General features: G+C 41.5%; 1 protein-coding gene across 3 annotated transcripts in view; it reads left to right on the plus strand.

Moving 5' to 3' along the window:
- Jam2 (junctional adhesion molecule 2) overlaps positions 1–22,242 on the plus strand; it is a 49,018-nt gene extending 26,776 nt beyond the window's left edge. Inside the window, exons 3-10 of one of the 3 annotated variants that reach the window (XR_015632857.1) lie at positions 3,320–3,427; positions 5,507–5,659; positions 9,507–9,706; positions 11,847–11,946; positions 12,887–12,994; positions 15,107–15,211; positions 17,727–17,769; positions 19,062–22,242. Coding sequence is in view for 2 of the 3 variants with exons in the window: in NM_001034004.1 (NP_001029176.1) it covers positions 3,320–3,427; positions 5,507–5,659; positions 9,507–9,706; positions 11,847–11,946; positions 12,887–12,994; positions 15,196–15,211; positions 17,727–17,769; positions 19,062–19,094 (761 nt within the window). In the remaining variant the exon portion in view is untranslated. 3 annotated transcript variants of the gene reach the window in all.
- Positions 22,243–22,449: the final 207 nt, after the last annotated feature.

The following is a 22,449-nucleotide window of genomic DNA, read 5'->3' on the forward strand; positions in this document are numbered from 1 at the left end:
GAGGGGAGGAGAGGGAAGGAGGGAGAGAGACAGAGAGACAGAGAGAGACTCATCTGACTCCAGAGTAAATATTTACTGTATTCTTCCTTCGTTTCTACTCTTTTACTTCAGCATGCTTTCATTCTCTTCTATCTGTGACTTGCTCATTTTAATTTGGCTCTCTGTTAAGCAAAACTCTATTTCTAGTTTCTTACACATTTTTGTTTAGGGGTATTTTTTTGAAGTAACTCTAAAGTCTGTGACATTTTGTGATTTGTAAATGTGCAACATATTTCATTCACAATCCCCCCACATCGCATGATTCTCTGATGTCATAAAATTGTGAATTAATCCCTGCTCCTCCAGACCGCTGGTCTGCCTCTCTTCCTATGGTGCTGCCAAGAGCAGATTAAGCTGGAAATCAGGGCAGCACTGCCAGGCTTGCCCACCATGAGCAGCTCTGCAGCATCTGGACCTGAAAGCTATTCGTCAGAGTTCAATATCTTTTACAGCATCTAATTTCTTAAACAATAATAATTTTTTCCAGTGAAGATTAAACAGATGTTTTGACAACATAATTCACCTTAGTAGGAAATGGTTGTACCTTTTTGTGCATTAATGTGTCTTGTGTGAAAAAATATGGTTTATATCAAAACTGTTTGTTCTACTATCCAAAAGAGAGGTGAAATTTTAGTTCAGATTTGGGCAATATAAATATAAGACTTGTGTTGTGTTGTGTATTCACTTCTATCATGTCAAGGCGAGCTTACAGTTAGAACTAATTTTCCTATGGATGAAAACAATAATGAACCTTCATAGAGCACATACAGTACACAAGATACAATGTGCATCAAGCAATATATATGTTTGTGTAGTCATGTGTATATACATATATAATTGTGACAGGAATCATTATTTTATCGTTTCACTGATATAAGTATGAGGGTCATATCATCTTAGGCCTTTTGTGTGACAAAGGTCTGACTTGATAGCTTTGAGCTACCATATCCACAGCCCAGAAGCTAGATATGGAAAATTATGCCAGCTGTGAGTTTTGAATTCTGTCAAAGACAAAAGGAAAGTTAGCATCTGGGTTCTTCATCCTGAGATGTTAGCTCCACGATTCTAATGCTTTCACTGTCTATATTAATATTCCATGTCAAGGTGCTGATGCCTTAGGGCCCTTGGTCTTGCCTCTTCCCTTATGCAGGGCACTTTCTCAAAGACTGTTGGAACTGCATTCCTTGTCTTCTAAAGCTTTACCTCCTGAAAGAGGCCATCTTTGATTTTACACTGTGCTCTTGTCCCATCTCCCCCGATGCTGCTTCTGTCTCCCTCATTCTTCTGGCAGACTTAGTGTTTGTTGGCCTGACTTTCTCTGCTGGATTGTCAGATCCCAAATGGCAAAGGATTCTTTCTCTGCTCACTGATTACAGCTCAAGAACCATGTTGGTCACACAATATTACTGAACATATTTTGGACAGCTGGATAGGTCATTTCTTCACATTATATGTGCTCAGTGAGAAGAAGACTAAAGTCCAATCAGTAGGTAGGGAGAAAAAAGTTGGTCCTGTTTTCTAAAAGAATTTCCTCAGAACAGTGAGGGGAAAGTCATGGGAAACTCACCAAAGGGATGTATTTGTCTGCATGTTTAGTTAAATATACAAAATAATTGTAAAATTATCTCTTAAGATATAGGAGTAAGCCAGGGAGAAATAGTGAAAATGAGGGTGGGTGTGTTTGTAATTGTTGGAAGACTCAACAAAATACAGGAAGGAAACCTATCTGAAACTCAGGCCTCCGGAAGTTACCACCCTTTCTCCTTAATCAACAGAACAGAACTGTTTCCTCAGACAGGTTCCTTAGCACACATTTGTCTTTGTAGCATAGTTGTAAACACCTCTGAAAATGATCACTCTGTGTGGTGTGGAAGCTTTAAGCTTTACGCATCCTCAGAACAGCTCCTGGTTCTGTTTTTTTTTTTTTTTCTTGCCTTTCTTTTCCCCAGCCAGTTTCCTACTACTTTTCATTTTATTTCTGTTAATAGCAGTGCAATTGAAAATTAAGACGAATAACAAAGGATATATATAGAAAATCATTAAATGTTCTTAGATATCAAAATTAGATATAGGGAGACAATTTTAACCTAATTTTTCTTTCAGTGAAAGATCCTATGAGGTTTTTTGTTTGTTTGTTTGTTTTGTTTTGTTTTAGGTTCACCCCTATGCCTTAGGGTTTAAAAAATACTCAGAAATATGAAGTTGGCACTCCAAAGAGCCTGGTTGTAACATGCTTTTAAACTATTTATAGCTAGAATATCTGCTTGGCAGCTTGGAGTAGCATTGAGAACCAGTGTTGGTCTCCTTTCCCCTAGTCATCTTGTTTGGACAGTCAAAAAGGGTGATTCCCTCAGAGGTTCCAGGGATTCTTAAAAGATGCAAATGTCACAAACTCACCATAATAAAACTTTTAATAGTTTATCTGGTTGAGAAAAAGTTATATGCAGTTATTTGCAGTAGGAGCCTACAATATAAAATATAGCTGTACATTAAGAAGTCATAGAGTGAGTCACAAGGGAGCCGAGTGGGAATGTAGCCTGTGAGGAGCTTCTGTGCATTTTCCCAGCATAGCCTGGAATGAAATAAGTGTCTTCTTAGATAGGTAAAAAAGCAAAGTACTCTCTCCAGACACTTTTTTAAATTTTATTTATTTATTTTGGTTTTATTCAAGACAGGAGTTCTCTGTGTAGCCCTGGCTGTCCTGGAACTAGCTCTCTAGACCAGGCTGGCCCCAAACTCACAGAGATTTACCTCCCTCTATCTTCCATATGCTGGGATCAGAGGGGTGTGCCACCACTGCCCAGCTTAGAGACCACTCTTGAAGCCCATCAATTTTTGCCTAGAATGATCTTAGCTTACCTGCATCTTCCAGCAAACTGCGGACTCCTTAGATGCTGAGGTGTAGAATAACAAGTAAATGATTGGTTATGCGGCTGTTTGTAAAGCGCAAAGACATGTGTGTTTTACATATGTTGCTACTTCTGAGGACTCACAACTTCGTGAGCTGCCATCCCATTTCAAGGGCGAAAACTCAGATTCCACGACTAGAGAAAGCAGGGTTCTGCCGTCGTGCTCTCAACTCATCTTTGGGTTAAATGCACATGGCACCTACTGGCATGATTATATCTGTTTGTATGTCTGGGTGGAAATGAGTGAATGGATGGGAATGAAAAACAAAGGTAATTTAAAGATGTTTTAATGTTTTGGGTTTTTTTTAGAGAAATAACACGCGAACTCACAGAAACAATTAAAAAAATATATTTTTTCCTATTGTTCCTAGAGGCTATTTTAGCTTGTAAAACCCCAAAGAAGACCACTTCCTCCAGACTAGAGTGGAAGAAGCTAGGACAGGGTGTCTCCCTGGTCTACTATCAACAGGCTCTCCAAGGTAAGAAAGTGCAGACTGGATGAGGGCAGAGTGAGAAGACACCAAGGACGCCCATCTCCTTTAACTCAGAAATGGGGACAGGGAAAACTGATTACTGAAAACGTGTTTCTGTAAGTGTGAGATGAGAGTAGTGTCTAAGACTAAAATGCGAGAGCTATGAACACTAGACAGACCGAAAGAAGATGAATTCCTCCGTGTCCTCGAACTTTTGCTTAACATTGTTTAACACAAAATACAATCACTTTTGCTGGGCTAGCAAATTAAACTGTGGAGTGAAAGGGGAAAAGAAAAAGGCTGATCTGAGATTGGGCCAGGCGTGCTGGCACATGCCTTTAATCTCAGCACTCTAGTGACCAAGGCAGGAAGATGCTCTCTGTGAGTTTAAGGCCAGCTTAGTCTACATAGCAGGACAGCCAGGACTATAAAGAGAGACCCTGGCTCAAAAAGAAAAAAAAAAGCAAAGCAAACAAGCAACAAGGATGAGATTGGATGTAGGGTTCCTGCTTAGCAGTTTTCCTGTTTTCCCATTTCTCTCTAGAAATCAAGCCTACCACTGAGAAGCCTAGAGAGTTAGGACTGGGGACTACTAGTTACAGTGGAGCTTGGAGAGTTAGACCATTCGCTAAAATAACTGTTAGCAAGTACCTTTCACTTTTTTGTACATATCTTCCACTCTCCACTCTTCTTGCTGGTTATATAATTTATTATTAATTAAACTGTGATAATGGTGTATGAACTATGGCATTAGTTTGTGTTTTGGTGACTTTCCTGTTTCCGTGATAAAATACCATGGCAAAAGCAACTTGAAGGAGAAAGCATTTATTTTGGCTCACAGTTGCAGGGGGGTAGAGTCCATCATAGCTGGGAAGGCACAGCAGCTGGAGCAGAAAGCTTGCTGATCACATTTTTATCTACACAGAAAGTAGAGATGTACAAAAGGAAGTGGGGTGGAGTTATAATCCCTCAAGGCTCATGTCCAGTGCCATATTTCCTCTAGCAAGGCCCCACCTCCTATGGTTGATAACCTCCAAAACCCAGGGCTGAGTGTTCCAAGTCATGAGCTCACGATGGACACGTCTCATTCAAACCATCATGTCCTCTGAAGGTCACAGTCTTTATTGCCAGTCACTCTGCAGGTAGAGGAAGCCAGAGCTCAAGGCCAAGCTCGTCTACATAATGAATCCTAGGACACTCAAAGCTTCGTGGTGAAACTCTATCAAAAATCAAATAACATTATGTCATCTGATTCTATTCCATTCAGATAGGACTATATGTTTCCAATGGCTAATAGTCCAGGGATTTTCACTTTAATTTTCTACAGCTGTCAGTTCAGGCACCTGCATATAACATGCATTTTAATTTTTTTATGTGTTTTGGGGGAAGTGTGCCAGGGTAACTAGCAGGAGTTGGTTCTCCTTCCACCTTGTGGAATCAGGGATGAACCTCAGATTATAAGACTTGGTAGCAAGCACCTTTACCCACTGAGCCATCTTGCCAGCCCACAGAGCCAACTTTATTTTTCAGTGCTTGTTAGTATTAAAATCAAATCAATATAATGTTTTTTTAAAAGATCCTTGTATTCTCTGGTATCATTTGAAGATTATATTATTCTGACCAGTTAAATCAAGCTCTTCATTTTTTTGAAAGCAAGCAGAAATAGACACTAGAAAGGTGGCAAGGCAGACAACTGGTTGAATTTTTTAAACCAAACACAGCGCCAGGTATGGTGGTACACATCTTTAATCCCAGCACTCAGGAGGCAGAGGTAGATGATCTCTGAGCTCAAGAGCAACTTGGTCTAATTTGAGAACTCCAGGCCAGCCAGGGCTGTATTGTGAGACCCTGTCTGAGAGAGAGGGGGTGGGGGGAGAGGGGGGAGGGAAAAGAAGGAGGGGGAGGGGGAGAGAAAGATGTTTTAAAATGTCCTACAAAATGTAAATATGCACATGTAAAGTTTAAAATTAAGTTTTCACCCAGGAAAATAAGTGCTTTAATTTTGAACAAAGTGATCCGAGGAAGAAACTACATAGAAAGTTGCTTGATTATTTCTAATGTTATTCTCTTCTTTTCCCCCAAAAGGCGACTTTAAAGACCGTGCGGAGATGATAGATTTCAATATACGAATCAAGAATGTCACAAGACATGATGCTGGAGAGTATCGCTGCGAAGTCAGCGCCCCGACTGAGCAAGGCCAGAACCTGCAGGAAGATACAGTCATGCTGGAAGTCCTGGGTAAGGCTCCTGTACACACGCGATGCCTGGCAGCTGTCCCATCCTCATCCTCCAGCCCTGGGGAAGCATTGTGGCTTTTGTTTGTTTGCTTTTCAGTAGCCTAAATGGTACTGCATAAGGTCCCTGTCACCTCACCCTTTTGTCTTCAGCACAACAGAGGCTTGCTGGATCCTTTCTGTACTTTGAATTACTAGGTGCACCCTTCAGTAATTAGCTAGCCAGCATGAACCCTGCATTTAACCAGGCCAGCAGTGGTTAAGAGCACTTGATGCTCCTACAGATGACCCGATTCGACCCAAGTTCATTTCCCAGCATCTACACATGGTGGTTCACAAACTTCTGTCACTTCAGGTCCTGAAGATCTGCTACCCTCTTCTGGCCTCCATAAGCATTGCATGTATTTGGGAAACATACATACATAGATACATAGATACATAGATACATACATACATACATACATACATACATACATACATACATACATACATGTGTGCATACATACATACATTCATACAGGCAAAACATTCATACACATTAAAACCACCATGTTGTGTGGCCATATCCACATTTCTATACTACAGAGATTGGATTTGAAATCTTAATTACATCTTCCAGATTTCTTCACAGTACTTTTATGTTTTAATTACTGAGAGTCCATGTATATTTACTGAAGATGGGGATATTGTGGGACTGTCAGAATTCTGCCTACCATTGTCTGTCCTGAGTTTTCCAGGAGATTATTAATAGTTACCTACTGTCTTCGAGTTTTATTGCTGTGAAGAGATGTCATGGTCATCCAACTCTTTGTAAGGAAAGCATTTAATTGGGGCTGGCTTACAGGTTCAGAGGTTCAGTCCATTATCATCATGCTGGGAAACATGACAGCATCCAGGAAGACATGGTGCTGGAGAAGGATCCAAGAGTTCTACATCTTAATCCACAGGGAGCAGAAGGAGATTGTGTGTCATACTGGGTGCAGCTTAAGCATAGGAGACCTTAAAGCCTACCCTCACAGTGACACACCTCCTCCAATAAGGCAACACCTACTCCAAAAAGGCCACAACTCTTAATAATGCCACTTTCTATGGGCCAAGCATTCAAACATGAGTCTGTGAAGGCCATTCCTACTCAAACTACCACACCTACTAAATTCTATTTTAGTTCAAGCCCTAAGACCTGCTTTCTCCAATGAGACCCTACCTTTTTCCTTTATTTAAAAAGTACTTTATAATACAATATGATAAAATAAAAGACCCCATTTCTTAAAGTTTCCACAACCTCTTCAAAAGTGTCAACAGCTGGAGATCAAGTGTTCAGACACATGAGTCCACGAGTCACTTCATATTCAGATCTTATTGTTCTGCCCCTGAGTCCTAAACACTCATGAATATTTAATAAGGGGAAATGCAGTAAGTCTAACTTCAAAAAAATCACTAGTCTCGGGGTCCAAATACTGTTCTAAAGTCTGAAGTTTTAAATTGTCCAAGGCAATTGCTTAACTATCAACCCCTATAAAATAAACATTAAAAAATGCAGTATTCAGAATAAACATTCCTATTCTAAAAGAATAATGGGGCATAGTAAGGAAAGTCTAGGCCAAAGAAAGGCCAAGACAGAAGGAAAAGTACCAAACTCCTCAGCTCCATGTCTACTACCTGGAGCTCTTGGTGGGATCTTCTAGGCTCAACGACTTTGGGTGACCCCATTGTTCAGTTTCCTGAGGCACATGTGGCTTCTCTTTTAGGATAGCTCAATTTGGTGCCTGAATGTTTTTTCAGTGAAGGTCCAGAGCCTTTTACAATTCTAATATTCCAGGGTTTTACTAAAACTTGGGCTTTGCCTTTAGTGTCACACACTGCTCACACACAGCAGCTCCATGCCCAGAATCTGACATGCTACACAGATATTGCAGCAGCTCTCTGGGATGCTGGCATCCAGAATGTCTAAAAAGAACCAACCAAACAAAAATAAATAAACAAATGGAAAACAAAAATAGCAGCAGCATAGACATAATGCCTAATGCCAAGAACTGTATCCTGCTCAAGATGTGTCCTGACCTTCTTGGATCATAGATCAAAGTTACCTCTATCTCTATTTCTATTTCTATTTCTATCTCTATGTCTATCTATATCTATATCTATATAGATGGATAGAAAGACAGACAGACAGACAGACAGTGGCCTCTGTGTGCCTGTGCTACTGTTCTCAGGAAAAACTCTTCCCTTAATGCCTATTTACAAAATGACACCACCTATGAGGCTATGTTTTCGGGAATGCTCTTTCTACATGGATTTGAATTGTCACAGCATGGAGCCCTTCTTGATAAGTGGGTTTTCTGGATTTTCCCTTATCTTCTTCCAGGTTGCCAGTGTGTTTAACAATTACAACTGCTTTGTCTGAACTCCCTTTGGTTTCCCTGCCTGCAGTTTAAACTTCTCTGTGTACCTCTTCTTGCTAACCTTCGCTTTCACGTCTTTCTACCTTTTCCTTGTAAATCTGACAAGACTCAGTGGAGTTACCATGGCTACCAAGCACAGTTTTAATGCTAGACTGTCTTGCCATTTCCTCTGCCAAACAACTTAGCCCACTTCTTTTAAAATTCAGGCTCTCCCCAGTCTTTAGGACACTGGCCAAAAGAAGCCAGACTCTCTGTCGATATTTCATATTAATGCCTCTCACCTAATTTCTGATTCAAACCGAGTCCTTGACCCCCCACCCCCAGCCTTGAAAAAGCACAATCTTTACTGTTCACCCTCCCATTGCCACACTTCCTCACTCCCACCAGAATGCCCCATTAAGCTCTCTTCATAGCAGTGTAGCACTTCTTTAGTTTATAGCTTCAAACTCCATCACAGTCCTGCAAATCAGTTCCTAAGACTTATGAGCCATGAGGTCAGGGACTCCCAGCAGTGGTTCCACTTCTTTTTTTTTTTTTTGAAAGATTTATTTATTTATTATATATAAATACCCTGTAGCTGTCTTCAGACACACCAGAAGAAGGCAGTATATCTCATTATGGATGGTTGTGAGCCACCATGTGGTTGCTGGGATTTGAACTCAGGACCTCTGGAAGAGCAGTCAGTGCTCTTAACCACTGAGCCATCTCTCCAGCCTGGTTCCACTTCTTGGTGCTAAGTTTTATTAGTCGCTTTTCTCATTTCTGTGACAACCTACATGACAAGGAACAACTTAAGGAAGGCTCATGATTTGAGTGGCTGTAAGTCCAGCATGGTAGGGAAGCCATGGAGATGGGCCCAGCTCCTCTGTGGAAGTGAGAACGTGAGGCCGCTTGCTCACATCTTGGCAGACCAGATGCAGAGAGGGGCCAGAAGCAACCCTAGGCTATAAACCTCCAGGCAAGTCTTCAGGGACACACTTCCTCACAAGTGTCCTACAACCTCCCCAATACCACCACCAGCTGAGGACCAGTGTTCCAACACATGAAGCAACCCGTGGAGGATATTTCATATTTAAATGGTAACATCCAACTTTAGGGAAGGAAAAGACACAACCACCATCCTCAATCCATGGCTTTTGAAGTTCAAGTACACTGATAACTACTTGGTGCAGATGAAGGTAAGGTGAGGAGATGAAGCATAGATGAAATGTTAATAGGTCAGATACAAAAACTGTTATATCACCTTAACTTATATCCCTTTGGCCAAACTCATGTATATAAGCTACCTGGAATCAAGAAGGGTAAAAAATATAGTGTATTCTGTGCTCAAGAAAGGACACATCCAGTGAATAGTGGCCCATCTGTGTCTCAGTTGTCCACTCAATACAGACAATTGACTCCCATGTTCAGCTAATGAATAATCTACGCTATTTGGCTTCCACTGTCCAGTGGCCCCCGCTGTCCCTTCATGTGAAGTACCTACTTCCGTTATGAGTGGGAGTGTTGTGGAGCTACGGTGTCAAGAAAAAGAAGGAAATCCAGCCCCTGAGTACATATGGTTTAAAGATGGCACAAGTTTGCTGGGCAATCCAAAGGGCGGCGCACACAGGAACAGCTCGTACACAATGAATACAAAATCTGGAACTCTGGTAAGGTTGTTTCAGGTGTTAAACTTCTGTCTGTCATTGCGATAAGAGGGTTATCAGAACTTTACATTAAACATAACAGGAGATCAAGCTCATTGCCTCCTAAGTAGAGAGGGGAGGTGGTAGCAGGAAAGAGGATGGACACGTGCTAAGAAATGATGGGACAGGGGTTGGGGATTTAGCTCAGTGGTATAGCGCTTGCCTAGCAAGCGCAAGGCCCTGGGTTCAGTCCTCAGCTCTGGAAAAGAAAAAAAAGAAATGATGGGACAGACAACTGCGGGAAGTGGGAGGATGAGGTAGGAAACCATGGAGCTCAGCACAGGTGTGAGCAGTAGCTCAGGGCAGGCCAAAGCTTTCCCATGATGCATCAAGCAGTACTCTACAGCCACCTAGCTCTATGGCCTGGAAAATCACCAACCTCAAGCTCAGTTTTAAACACAGAGGAAATGCACAAAAGAACTCGGTTGGACATACCTGAACCTCCGTGTTCACCATGTGGAAACAGTGGCCATAGGAAAACCACGTTAGGGTGTCTGAGTCACTAAACCTTCCCATGGATCCAGATTCTTCCCTGTGGTCTCTGTTACCTAATCTGTAAACTTAGTCCAGATTGTCCGAGTGTTTCCTTTCCAAGAGATAACTGAGGTAGCTTCATTAGTAAGCCGTTCAATCTTAACGACTGTTTTTACTCATTTTCATCTGTGATTTTTCACAGTAGAGGTAGGAGAGGGAGAAGAAAAATCAGATCACTTTGTTTGAAATCTTTTGCTTCCAATCAAGATAATATCACACTGGGTTTTAAATATTTTGTTTCCAGCAATGCAAAATCACTACCACAAGTATTATTATGAAAAAGAAGCCTCCTCTAGGTAAGGTAATGCTAACGAGTGCTAGGGATTTGGAAGCGGAGGTAGATCGTTTGTATTTACTCTTCCTCCTAGTGCAGTATCATTTAAAAGCCAGATCTTCCGATGCTCAGGAAAGCACATTGCTTCTGTAGCTGAGCAAGAGGAGCAGAGGGTGCTGCCCTCGAAATAAGGTCATGTGCTAGCATTTCCAGTCTTCAGGAGCAGTCAGCAGGTCCGAGCCGTTTTACACTGTGAAATTGGGCACTAAACCTGCCGTCACATGCTGCTATATTTACTCTCAGATTTATTTTTTTCTGAGTGGGTGATAAAAGCCCTGAGGCAAGTCTGAAATACTGGGATGCTCTCTCCTCAGGGAGTCAGCCCTTGGGGTATGTGGTAAAGACACCTCATGCTTAAACTGGAGCGAGCTCTTCCTCCTTCCCTCAGCCCCCTCCCCTTCTTCTTTCCCTCCAGAAACTCTCCTGGTCCAAATGATAGTCTTTTATACCAAATTCTTACCTCTCATTATATGGCAGGGAGAAGTAGTGAGGGCTGAACTTGTGTTGTTGGTTTTTTTTGTCTTTTTGTTTTGAGACAGGATTTCACTGTGTAGCCCGGGCTGTTCTCAAACTCACTGAGATCCACCTGCCTTGGCGTCCTGCGTGATGGGATTAAAGAAGGTGTCCCCATGGCCTAGGAGGGTTGAACTTTTCTTTTCAGGATTTTCAAGTACTCTGGAATTGCTATAATTTACAATCCTAAAAACATCAGTTGTGGTTTTGTGGGCCCCGAGCTACTTCCTGGCCATCGCTCTGACTCTTGGGAGAAAGTGCTTGTGGTTTGCTCCTGCAGTGAGCTTACTGTGACTAAGAAAGTACACTAGACCATGACAGAGGCCTTCCTTTATGCATGGCACTTCCCAGAAATTAGAGAGACTGAGGGGCCCCATGCCTGTGGTGGTGAGGACAGAAGAGTGAGCATGGACGGTTTGAGACCAGTCTGGGCGACATACTGGCGCACCGTTGAAGGTACCAGGAGAAAAGAAGGAAGAGGGAGAAAGACTTCCTCAGATATGCCTGTCTTTCTCTGCCAAATTAAACAGGCCTATCTATTTACCTCTCAAAGTCCTGGCAGATTCTGGTAGATACCTCAATTCACAAGAAAAAAAAATATATTTCGGGGTCATTACAAAAGGACAGACTCACTTGGTGATAAACTTCAAAGGACAGTATTTGTTTTAGGAGCCTGCAGATTGACAGCCTAAGTAAGGGTCCGTTTTTTTCTTGTACAAATAGCAATTCAACATGATCTCCAAGATGGACAGTGGAGAGTATTACTGTGAAGCCCGCAACTCTGTTGGGCATCGCAGGTGTCCCGGGAAACGGATGCAAGTAGGTAAGCATGGGGACTGAGACGAATTTGTGTGTGAACAGTGTGGAGTGTTTGATGGTTAAAGGAGCAAGGGGATGGACATGGTGGAAGAAATGTTTAAAAATATATATATATATATATATCTGTCTTCTAATCTTACAAGGTAAGAGAGTTTGGCCTATATATACAGATGTTTTTAATTCATCAAATATGTGTTCTAAAGTAAGCTCTTCTAAGCAATCTGTCTTCCAAATCGCTGCTAAGTGTGCTATAGTATGTACTGCTAGGGGCCCATGTAAACTGCTGCCAACCGGCTTGCTGGGTGCTGCAGTGTCTCTCTTCCTGGGGTTACACTACAGTGACGCAGCAGTGCCTGTGTGCTGTGAGCATTATGTAAGCATTAGCCACCTGGGTCACGGTCCAGCAAGTCATCGATGATGGTTGTGTCAGAGCCCGGAAACGCTGAGCTTATCCTAACTGCAGGCTAGGTTTTCCAGAAAGACACACGGAATAGTTATGGATCTAGACTGCTCAAAATGCAGCTACAATATATTGTACTTCACAGAATGACTTTTGGAATCAAGAGAGTGAGAGCACTAGTCTTTCCTAGGAAATATGAGTTTTGGAGCACACCCCCTCCCACTTGCAACAGTAGGGATCAAACTAAAGGCACGAGCAGATGTCAAAGGGGGGCTTCAGGGCTGGAACTCAGGTATCCAGGAGAGAAGGCAAGCACCTTTACCCACTGTTTCATCTTGCTTGTCCTAACATTTAAGATTTTGTAAAAGCTTGGTTCTCTGAATATTTCCAATCAATTTGAGCTATGAATTGAAATTAACTAGTTAAGAAGGTTTCAGAAGCATACGGTCATTATTAAGGGAGTTTTTAATGACTGCTGGAGTTAAGGATAGCATCTGTCCATCTACTTAACAAGAATTCACACATGTTTTATGTCACATTGCAGATGTTCTCAACATAAGTGGCATCATAGCAGCTGTGGTTGTTGTGGCCTTCGTCATTTCTGCGTGTGGCCTTAGTATATGCTATGCTCAGAGAAAGGGCTACTTTTCAAGTAAGTTAAATTCATCTTCTCAGACACATGATTCCTTCTGAATAGAGAGATTTCTTTTAACGTTATTGTTTCTCCTATGAAGTTCTATCAACTCTGGAGAATATTTGTACTGCTACTGTGGTACAGAAAGTGTTCCCAATAACATGCATATGGGTTGTGATACACCTTGGCAACCAAATAATGCTTCCTTTTTGTCAAATTCTGGGAACTCTATGGAATGTGTAAGAATCATCCTTGGAGTGTGACAGCACAAACACGTTCAGTGTAGACAAGTGTCTATAGTATATTAACATATGCTATGAGATCCTTACAGTTTATGTTAGAAATTATGTCTCTTATGATAGGCATTGACTTCTAATTTTATAAATTATTTCATTAAAATAAACCATCAGTGAAATGTTTCAATATAGAACTGTGTCATATTGAATATCTAATTTAATACAAAGAAAACCGCCAGCCACATCTAGAACCCTAGTTGGGTCATTGGTATAGCCTGTAATCCCAGTACTGGAGGGTAGCGCAGGGTCATGAAATGATCCTGTTCAAAAAATTACAATGATGAGCACACACAGACAGACCCTGCTGGATTAGAGATGCTTCCAGAGAAGGCTTTTAGTTCTTCTGAGTTAGAACTTTTGTAACTTTAAACTACATTCAATTGTGCAATTGGCTTGATGTAAATTTTTGAGATTTAAACATTTTATTCTCTTAATCTATGCCTTCACTCCAAGTGTTTATGAAAACTCAAGAGCCTCCTGTACTAACAAAAGGGTATGAAATTGAATTTTTAAATGAAATAATAAATTATGTCAACATAATTTAGAGCCATCATTTAATAGTTCTAGAATTTAGGTTGAAAATGATTCATATTGAAATGCAATCAAAAGGAGCTTCCAATAGCATTTATAAATAAATCTTATACATCAAAAATGTTTCCCTGAACACTGATTCAAGGGACACTCCTTCTGTGTAGCTGTTGGGCATGGAGCTTAGAAGTGTAATCATAGCGCACACAGAGGCAGAGGCACTAGGACTGTAAGTTCAAGGCTAATGTGGTCTACAAATTAACACCCATATCAAGAAAGAAAAAGAGAATGTGAACGTGTGAACGAGAGTCCAGTCCGGCCTAGCCTATCCTATTCAATTAATGGACTCTAGCTGTGTCCCCCTGCTGGTCAACATGAACGTATAAATGAAATTATCATGCAAAACTCTTGTCATTTTTACCTACTTAGGAAAAATGCCTAATGATTTTCAAATGAGGGATCAGTAAAGATATTTCTGAAAACACTGAAAGAGTTGACACAGATAGTAGGAGTTCATTAGCTTAGATTACTACCTCCCTTTCCATATGGCAGAAGACCTGTCCAAGGGAACCGTATTTGTGAACTTACATTTGGGATCAGCATTAGCAAACTCTAACCTCTGGCCAAGTCCAGTTTACATTTGTTTTTCTTCACTCTTTGGGGAAGAGGGTTCGGGCCTTCTGGTACAGAGGAATGGACCAAGGACATTGTACATGGTAGACTACAGCTCTGCTACTAAACAACATGGCCAACCTCTTCGTTTGTTTATCAATCAGTCATACCACCCTGAATGTGTTGGATCTCATGTGATCTCAGAAGCTAAGCAGAGTAGGGCCTGGTTAGTACTTGAATGGGAGGCCAGCCTTCTTTTTACTTTTTATTTTAAGACAGGGTCTCACTAAATTTCCCAGGTTGGCTCTGAACTTACGATCACCCTGCCTTAGCTTCCCAAGTATATGGGATTCCAAGTTTACACCATGAGGCTCAGCTCCATACCTGGCTTTCTAGGGCCTTTGAGCTCAGTTTTTAGAAAGGCAAATTTGTAACTAACAGTAGTAACACTATCTTGAGACAGTCAAAGAAATGTGACCCTACACCAAAAGAATCCTATTCTTTTCATTAATAAGTTGATGAGATTTTATTACTTTAAAGTTTAATAACATTTTTGAAAGCTTGTTTTCTTCTTGGTTATATTACTAACTCCAAAGTATCCTTGATTTTATTCCCCAGTCCTAAAACCCAAACATTTGCTGTACGCATGACCTTTTATAGGAAAACTTGCAATTAGAAGGTACAAATGTTACAGGTTAGCCTCCAAAGAAAATGAACCCAGTCATTGTAGATAGATCTGCATACGCATTCCTGCATTAATGACATATACCTGTTCTTTTGCAGAAGAAACTTCCTTCCAGTAAGTATCCTTTCTTAATACTCACTTTGTCTTCCTGTCTTTTAGTTTTTAACCATCTGTTTAATGGCAAAAAGTAACTTATTTGTATAGAATAATCCTGTGAGCAGTTAATCAGCTTCATCAAGAAAAATACACTCCCTCTGTCTTTGAGCCTACTTGTAAGTGACAAGAGGAGACGTGTGGTCTCCAACTGTGTAGACATTTCCATAGTACAACTTTAAAAACACATTTCTGTGGATAATTAAACTAAAAGTTTTCAAATAAGCTTTCACTTAGTAACTTTCATACTTAACTAAAATACAGTCAGTTTCGTGCCCAACACTGCTCTAGGTGCTGCCACTGTATTAAAAGGTGGGGCAAACGTCCACGAAATCTGTGTTGGAAATCAGTATCAAAATTAGCATCATGGTGGAGCTTCTACTCCACTAAGTGAGCAGAAAATGACTAAACCCATATACTGTGCTGCACTTCAGAGTATGACAAGCACAGCAGAGGTCAGAACAAGGAAGAAAGCGGAGAATACAAAGAGCAGGAGTGGAGACCATCACTTTAAATACAGGGTCAAAAGAGGACATAGGCCATGTTTGGTAAAGACCGAGGGAGGAAGCCAGCCAAGCAGATATCCACAATGGTGCTCTTGTATAAGGGAGAGAAGAGAGGACCAGCTCAAGGTCAGGATGCCTGGTATATCAGAAGATTGGAAGATGAGCATCGTGCCTAGAGCTGTATGGGAAAGAGAAGTGGGGAACACACACAAGTACTGGGGGCCAGACTATATATGGAGATGTTGCCATGCAGTTTTGAGGATTTAGAGCATTTGACTCTGGTTCTGAGTAACTCAGGAAGTCCAGGAAGAGCAGCTTTAAACTTTTAATTCTTTAGCGCTCACCTTGGTTTCTCTGTTAAGAATAAACTTTTAAGGGGTTAAAGGTGAAAGCAGTTAGACCAACTAGAAAATACTATTAAGGGAGCCAAGAGACATGGCACACATGAAATGCTAACGTGGTGTGTCAGAGTGCTTGGCGGGTTTATTTCCAGCAACTCGCTGATCTAGATTCAGGCTGGTCGGAAAAGAGTGAAGGTGGCTTCAGGGTTACAAGGACGTACATTGTTTACTGAATGTGGAAGATGCGGATACGGCTTTGGTAGCAAGGTCTTGGAGAGGAGGTGCAGAGTCACGCGGAGCACTTGAACTTTCAGTATTTGATAAGCCTATTAGACGCTCGAGAAGAAATAATCATTATAGTTTACATATGAATCTGGAGTTTGGAGGAGATATTTAAACGTCTGAGTGTTTTGGTTTGGATGTATGTTTGTGCATCAAGTGCACACAGTATCCATGGAGACTAGAAGATGGTGTCAAACCTCCAGGAGTTAGGATTACAGACAGTTGTGAGCCACTACATGGGCTCTGGCAGCTGAACTCTGGTTCTCTGCAAGACCAAGTGCTCTATCTAACTGAGACATCTTTCTTTCTTTCTTTCTTTTTTCTTTTTGGTTCTTTTTTTCGGAGCTGGGGACCGAACCCAGGGCCTTTCGCTTCCTAGGCAAGCGCTCTACCACTGAGCTAAATCCCCAACCCCCCGAGACATCTTTCTAACCCCGTAATTGATTATAAAAATGTTGCTGTCATGCACGAGACATGGATAAGGTCATCAAAGCCCCAGTTTTGTTGCACTGGATCTGTGACTGAGTTCCCTTTCCACATGGGCACAACAGATCCCCTTTTCACACTCCTCTTCCTTCCCCCCCCTTTGAAGACTCCTGCTCTCACTGACTTCCTTATCTCAGATGCCCGCCTCAACCTTGGTGTCTGGATCTCATGATATCCTAGTGCAAGTACAGGATAAAGTCTAAGATGTCAGGATTAGTAAAGAGGCAAGGCTACTCAGAGCAGAGCGCCTGGACGGGTAGCTACTCCCCAATCCCACCCCAGCCCCAGGCAACTGTGAGCACTTCAAGTTTTTATTAAGATTCGAAGCGCTCGAGGGTTTTGAGCAGAGTGACACCTGTTCTTAAATAAACGGTGAGGGAGATTTATACTTTCTTAGTTTGAGCCTCTGTCAAACCAGGCAGGAGTCTTTACAATCCAGGAAGGAGCAATTTATTGCTGTATACTTTTGTCCATTTGTAATATCCATAGTTTTCAAATGCACTAGAAACCTGTTCAACACATAATACTTTCCATGGACAAATCAAATTTCAGATGATAACAACTGAAACTTTTAAAACATTTAATGTTAATATATTAGGTTGAAAATAAGTCTCTTGTTTGTGTATTCAAAAAAAACACAAAATTAATCTGTTAGCCTTAGTCTACATTCTGTTGCTCAGGGCTTGACACAAACCTATACTTTGTTGCAAGGCTTCCCTGGATACTGTCTATAAATGTCAGGAATCCAGTTTGGGCTGCTGGTTTTTCTTCCTGCTGGCCAACTTAGTCCTGCTGAATGAGGATGGGTACAAGACTGGAAGTGATAACGTTGTAAATACTGTCTCTCTGTTCTACAAATAGGAAGGGCAGTCCTGCATCTAAAGCCACTACAATGAGCGAAAATGTGAGTACTACTAAAGCATGTTTATTGAACAGGATATTTGGGGACTGTAGCAGGGAAGTGAAGCAAATATGTGAATATTGTGACCTCATCTTTAATACACTTTAGACTTCTGGTACATTAAAAGACCCAGGTAAATGTTAGGCTCCTTTCCATTTGGGTTGGGACGATGAAGATGTTTGATGTTTGCAGAGCAATTACTGGATGTCATTTTTATTGTATGATTTCTGTTGAGGGCGTTAGGCTCTAAACCTACATCCCTAATGCTACTGAGTCTGGCACTATTCTCAGCCATTCTTGCTAGATGAGGAAACTGAGGGACACGTTCTCACAGGCTAACACCGGCAAAGGTGGAGACTAGCCTGACCAGTAGATGGTTACCAGCATGTTATGTTATAGAACTTGCCTTTGGTTATGGATGGCTAGGGATATACAATATCATCTGCTACTGCAGAAAAAGAGCATTTCAAACCCCTTAAAAGGAAGTTATCATCTAGTTAGGATAACTCAGGACACATCATTTGGACTATTGGACTAGTTTTTGGTACTTTAATAGAGGTAGAACATCCAACATTCTCTGAGGTTTAAACCCTTTCCCAAGGAAGGACTCCCAGAATCCCTTAGTTCTTTAGGCATGGGATTCTCAGACATCTTAGAGCAGACCTCAGGTGTCCGTACTTTACACATTTAAGTGATTCCTACAGACAGTAGTATTTCACACCCTCTTACTGCTCTTTAACCTCCTGCCCCGTAAGTTATTTTAAAAATTGCCTACTTTATGATGTGACCGAACTCACCCTATTTAGTAGCTGACTATGCTGAGCACACTCTTTTTAAATTAGGGGACAAATATCACATCTTATTTTCTACAATTTACAGAGAAAGCCTTAAAGACTGGAATAATTCTGTCAAGCAGTAAAAGGGACATTGTCTGTGAATGTTTTTTCTCTCAGTTGCGCCCCTCAGTTGCACACACATCTCTAGTTCAGCTCTGCTTTTGGTAGGGTTTCCCAGCCACTGCTGTGCTGCCTGAGCCCGCAATGAACAGCAGCGGTGCATTAACTCCTAACAAGCCAACTTCCCCTGTCTCTAATGCCAGTCCCAGTTCTGTATTCTCAGCAAAGTTCAAGTTTCTTGGTTTTTAGCATTTACTGTCTGTAAGATTAGACTGGTACATACATACTGACTGTAACCTGAAGAATCTCGGTTCGATATTCATCAGATTTAATATCAATGTATTTAAACACAAGGAAGCATGTTAAATTTACACTTATTTTTTTTCCTTTCTTTTCTAGGATTTCAAGCACACAAAATCCTTTATAATTTAAAAGAATTCCACTTCTGAGATGCACCAAAACCACAGTTGTCACACAAGTTATTAAACTATTGTAAACCTCTGCTTTGTCTTACATTTGCAAAGAGACGGACGAAGAAACGAGAGTGGGAACTCATCATAACTGTTATGACCTCTAACTCACAAGAAATATTTTAAGCAAAGTGTTCTTGCCATCACTAAAATACAATTTGGGATCTTATGTCTGACCTAAAGTGAAATGTCTGAGGTTTTGAAATGCAAATGAATGTTAATTTTGGAGTTGACTAGATCATACTGACTGTAAAGCTAACCCAAGAGGCAGGAATATACTGTATGTGCTCTGGTGAGAATGGCTTACATGTTCAGGAAATACTCTAACGAATGGAAACCCTGTTCGCAAAATTCCTACCAGAATCCTCTTCTTACCTCTAAATAATCCGGGTTCCTTTGCCCTGTGTCTCTGTATCCCGTAGGGGAATCCCAGGGCTGGGCCTTCCGTCTAAGGGTTTGCACTTTATATTTTCTTTCACTTCTCAGAACCAAAAGCAACATGAAGGGAGCTGCTGCCGCCAATTCCTGAGACTCTTGGAGGGGCTCAGTGACCTGGACATCAGAATGCACTACTAGAACCTACACAGCTCCAGATCCTTTCTGTGCTTAAGTGGTGACCTTTTATCTGTCTCTAAAAGCAATTCTGAACTGGGCTAGCTCCTCCCTGGTGAAGATACAGGGTTCCCAGCCTGCTTAGGATGAACAGGAGCACAGGGGAGAGAAACATTTGCCCCATGAGTAAGAGGTGGATGAACAAGCTCACTTTGACTCTTGATCCAGTCAAGGCACAGGAGAAACCGTGGCTGAAATGAGACAGGGGTCTAATGTCTTCTGAACTGGTTATCCACAGAGGCCACCAACCAGCTAGTGTCAGATTAGATTCCCAGGGCTCAACAGAAAACCGGTCCTGCTGGGGGCTGGTTTACCCCTATTTAAAATAAAAAAAATGCAACTGAGGATGTCTAGCTCTGGGTAAATATGCACGAAAGGTCACTTACTTCCTTTACCGGCTTTGAACATGGTCACGTTGGCTTTCTACCCAAAGGGCAAAGCAAAGTCTCAGGATTCTCATCAAAAGCAAACGGGGTGAGTGGCCAGTGAGTACCTGGTAGTGATCTGGTCACCGGGGTGATGCCTACTGCCATACTGCTCCCCTTTAACTTTGTGGCCTTGAATCTTTCCTAATCAGTAGACACCTTCCCAAAGGGCTGACTTCTGTAAAGTGGCTCGGCCCTCAAGGTCAGATCCACACTTAACTGAGCCAGCAATCTACAAAGAACACCACAGTACATAATTCAGCCCACAGGGTTCTTGTTACAACCACTCATCTCTGTCACAACGTACAGTACAAGTGTGTCAGCGGTATAGGATTTGCCCACAGATCCAAGCTCCTCTCTCCTGGTAGCAAATGACAAAGAAACACTGTGGTGTACAAGAAATCAGGGTAAATGTTGCCTGTGCCGTGACTAAGAGATTTGCTTTGGTAGGAGGAGGCTGTCCTGCAGTGCCAAGCAGACGTACAACTCTCAAGGATGTCTCTTCAGGCCCACATAGCATCACAAGACCAACTGCGTCAATTTAAATAACACAAATCCACATTGCGAGAGGACAATTACGTAGTGCCTTACCTTCACTAATAGAAGAAAAGCTTCCTTTTAAGACACTGAAGCCTAAAGGTTCATTTTAAGCAGTGTAGACACCTAACAAAGTCTGTGCCAAACACCTATTATACATCCTTAACTACTGTATACAGCTAAGCACAAGTCGCTGTGTAGAGAATGCGCTCTTCTGCATAAAGGACCTGACTGTGCACACTAATCTCCTAGTTATTAAGTCTATCGGGAGTCACTGCCATGAAGACTTGTCCCTTTGCTGTTTTCTGAGACTTGAACTCTAACATTGTGTCAAAATTGAATTGTAGTTTCTAGAACATGTTGATTTTATTTTTCCACAGTGAAAGTTTGATAAGGGTCTAGAAATTATGAGAGCAAGTTTTAGTATCGTCGCTGTTGTAACTAGATTCAACTTATTTTTAGTCAGGGTAGGGGTTAACAGCTAAGTCTGGATGTTTATTTTTCAATACAACTTTACAAAGAACTTCCTTCATTCTACAACTCACTTTGTTTGATTAAAGTTCATGCTACAAAAATAGCTATGCACAGCTCAAGGTTTTAGTCCCCTTCAACAGAGGGGGGAAGTCACTCACCTATTGTTCAGTAAAACCCAGGAAACTCCTCCCTCCCTCACACCTGCACTTGTGAGGCAGCTCCAGCAGTTTCAAATCAAGGTCTCTCTGGTCTCTCAGCTTGGACACCTGCCAACTTGTGTTTTGTGTGTGTCAGAGGTTGAGGATAAGGGAGTGCAGGCCACTGTGAAGAGGAGCCTGTCGTTCTACAGTGGGTGACTGCTCGGCTTGGGTTTGCAGTGCAGTTACGGAGGAGCTGGGGTCTTTATGAATACAGCCACCTGATCCACAGCTCACACATTTTCTTCATTTTAAATTTTCCAGTTCTCTACATTCTCTTCATCCTCAGTAACCCTGGCTCACCCACCCACCTACCCCGGCCCCAAACTTATCTTTGTAAAACTTTAACATTTAAAAACAAAAGGATACAACAACTTTATACACAACCAATCCAGAACCTGCTCTCTTTTGTTGCCTTATTATTCACCAAACTGAACTGTTTGTTTTTACAATTTAGTCTGCCCTTTCCGATACATTTGTATTACATTCCTTAGATCGTTAGTCCTCACCACAAGCTATGGAAATCCTATTTACTCCTGACAAGTCAAATTCAGCTCTCGTGGGACAGCGTTCTCCCATTTCCTAGCAGTGAGTTTTGTCTCTCAAGTCCAATGGTATTTGGTTCTTTTGTGATATTTATTGATTTCTGTGTTACAGTACAGGGAGGTATGTATGTGTGACATCTCCACCAACCTGAAACCCTGAAAAAGACCCATGTTGTACAGGTCTTCATAAACCCTAAGGTGTTTAATGGCATCTGACATGAAAAAAGTTTCTAAAAACGCTGAATACCTGTGAAGCATAAAGAATGATTAAATGTAAGCATCTACTTAGAATATTAATAAAACATTGTATTCTGATACAACCCAGCTTATGTTCTATGAATTATTACTACATGAACTAAGGATGGACAAACATTATTTTCCCTTTTAGCAATTAGTTGTCCATTTCTATACAACTCATTTTTATGTATGGGTGGTTTGCCCATGTGGGTGCCCCTAGACATCAGAAGAGGGAATTAAACCCTGTGGAAATGGAGTTCCAGATGGTTGTAAGCTGCCATGTAAGTGCT

Source organism: Rattus norvegicus, chromosome 11, assembly GCF_021556685.1.
Source record: "Rattus norvegicus strain SHRSP/BbbUtx chromosome 11, alternate assembly SHRSP_T2T, whole genome shotgun sequence".
NCBI lineage: Eukaryota > Metazoa > Chordata > Mammalia > Rodentia > Muridae > Rattus > Rattus norvegicus.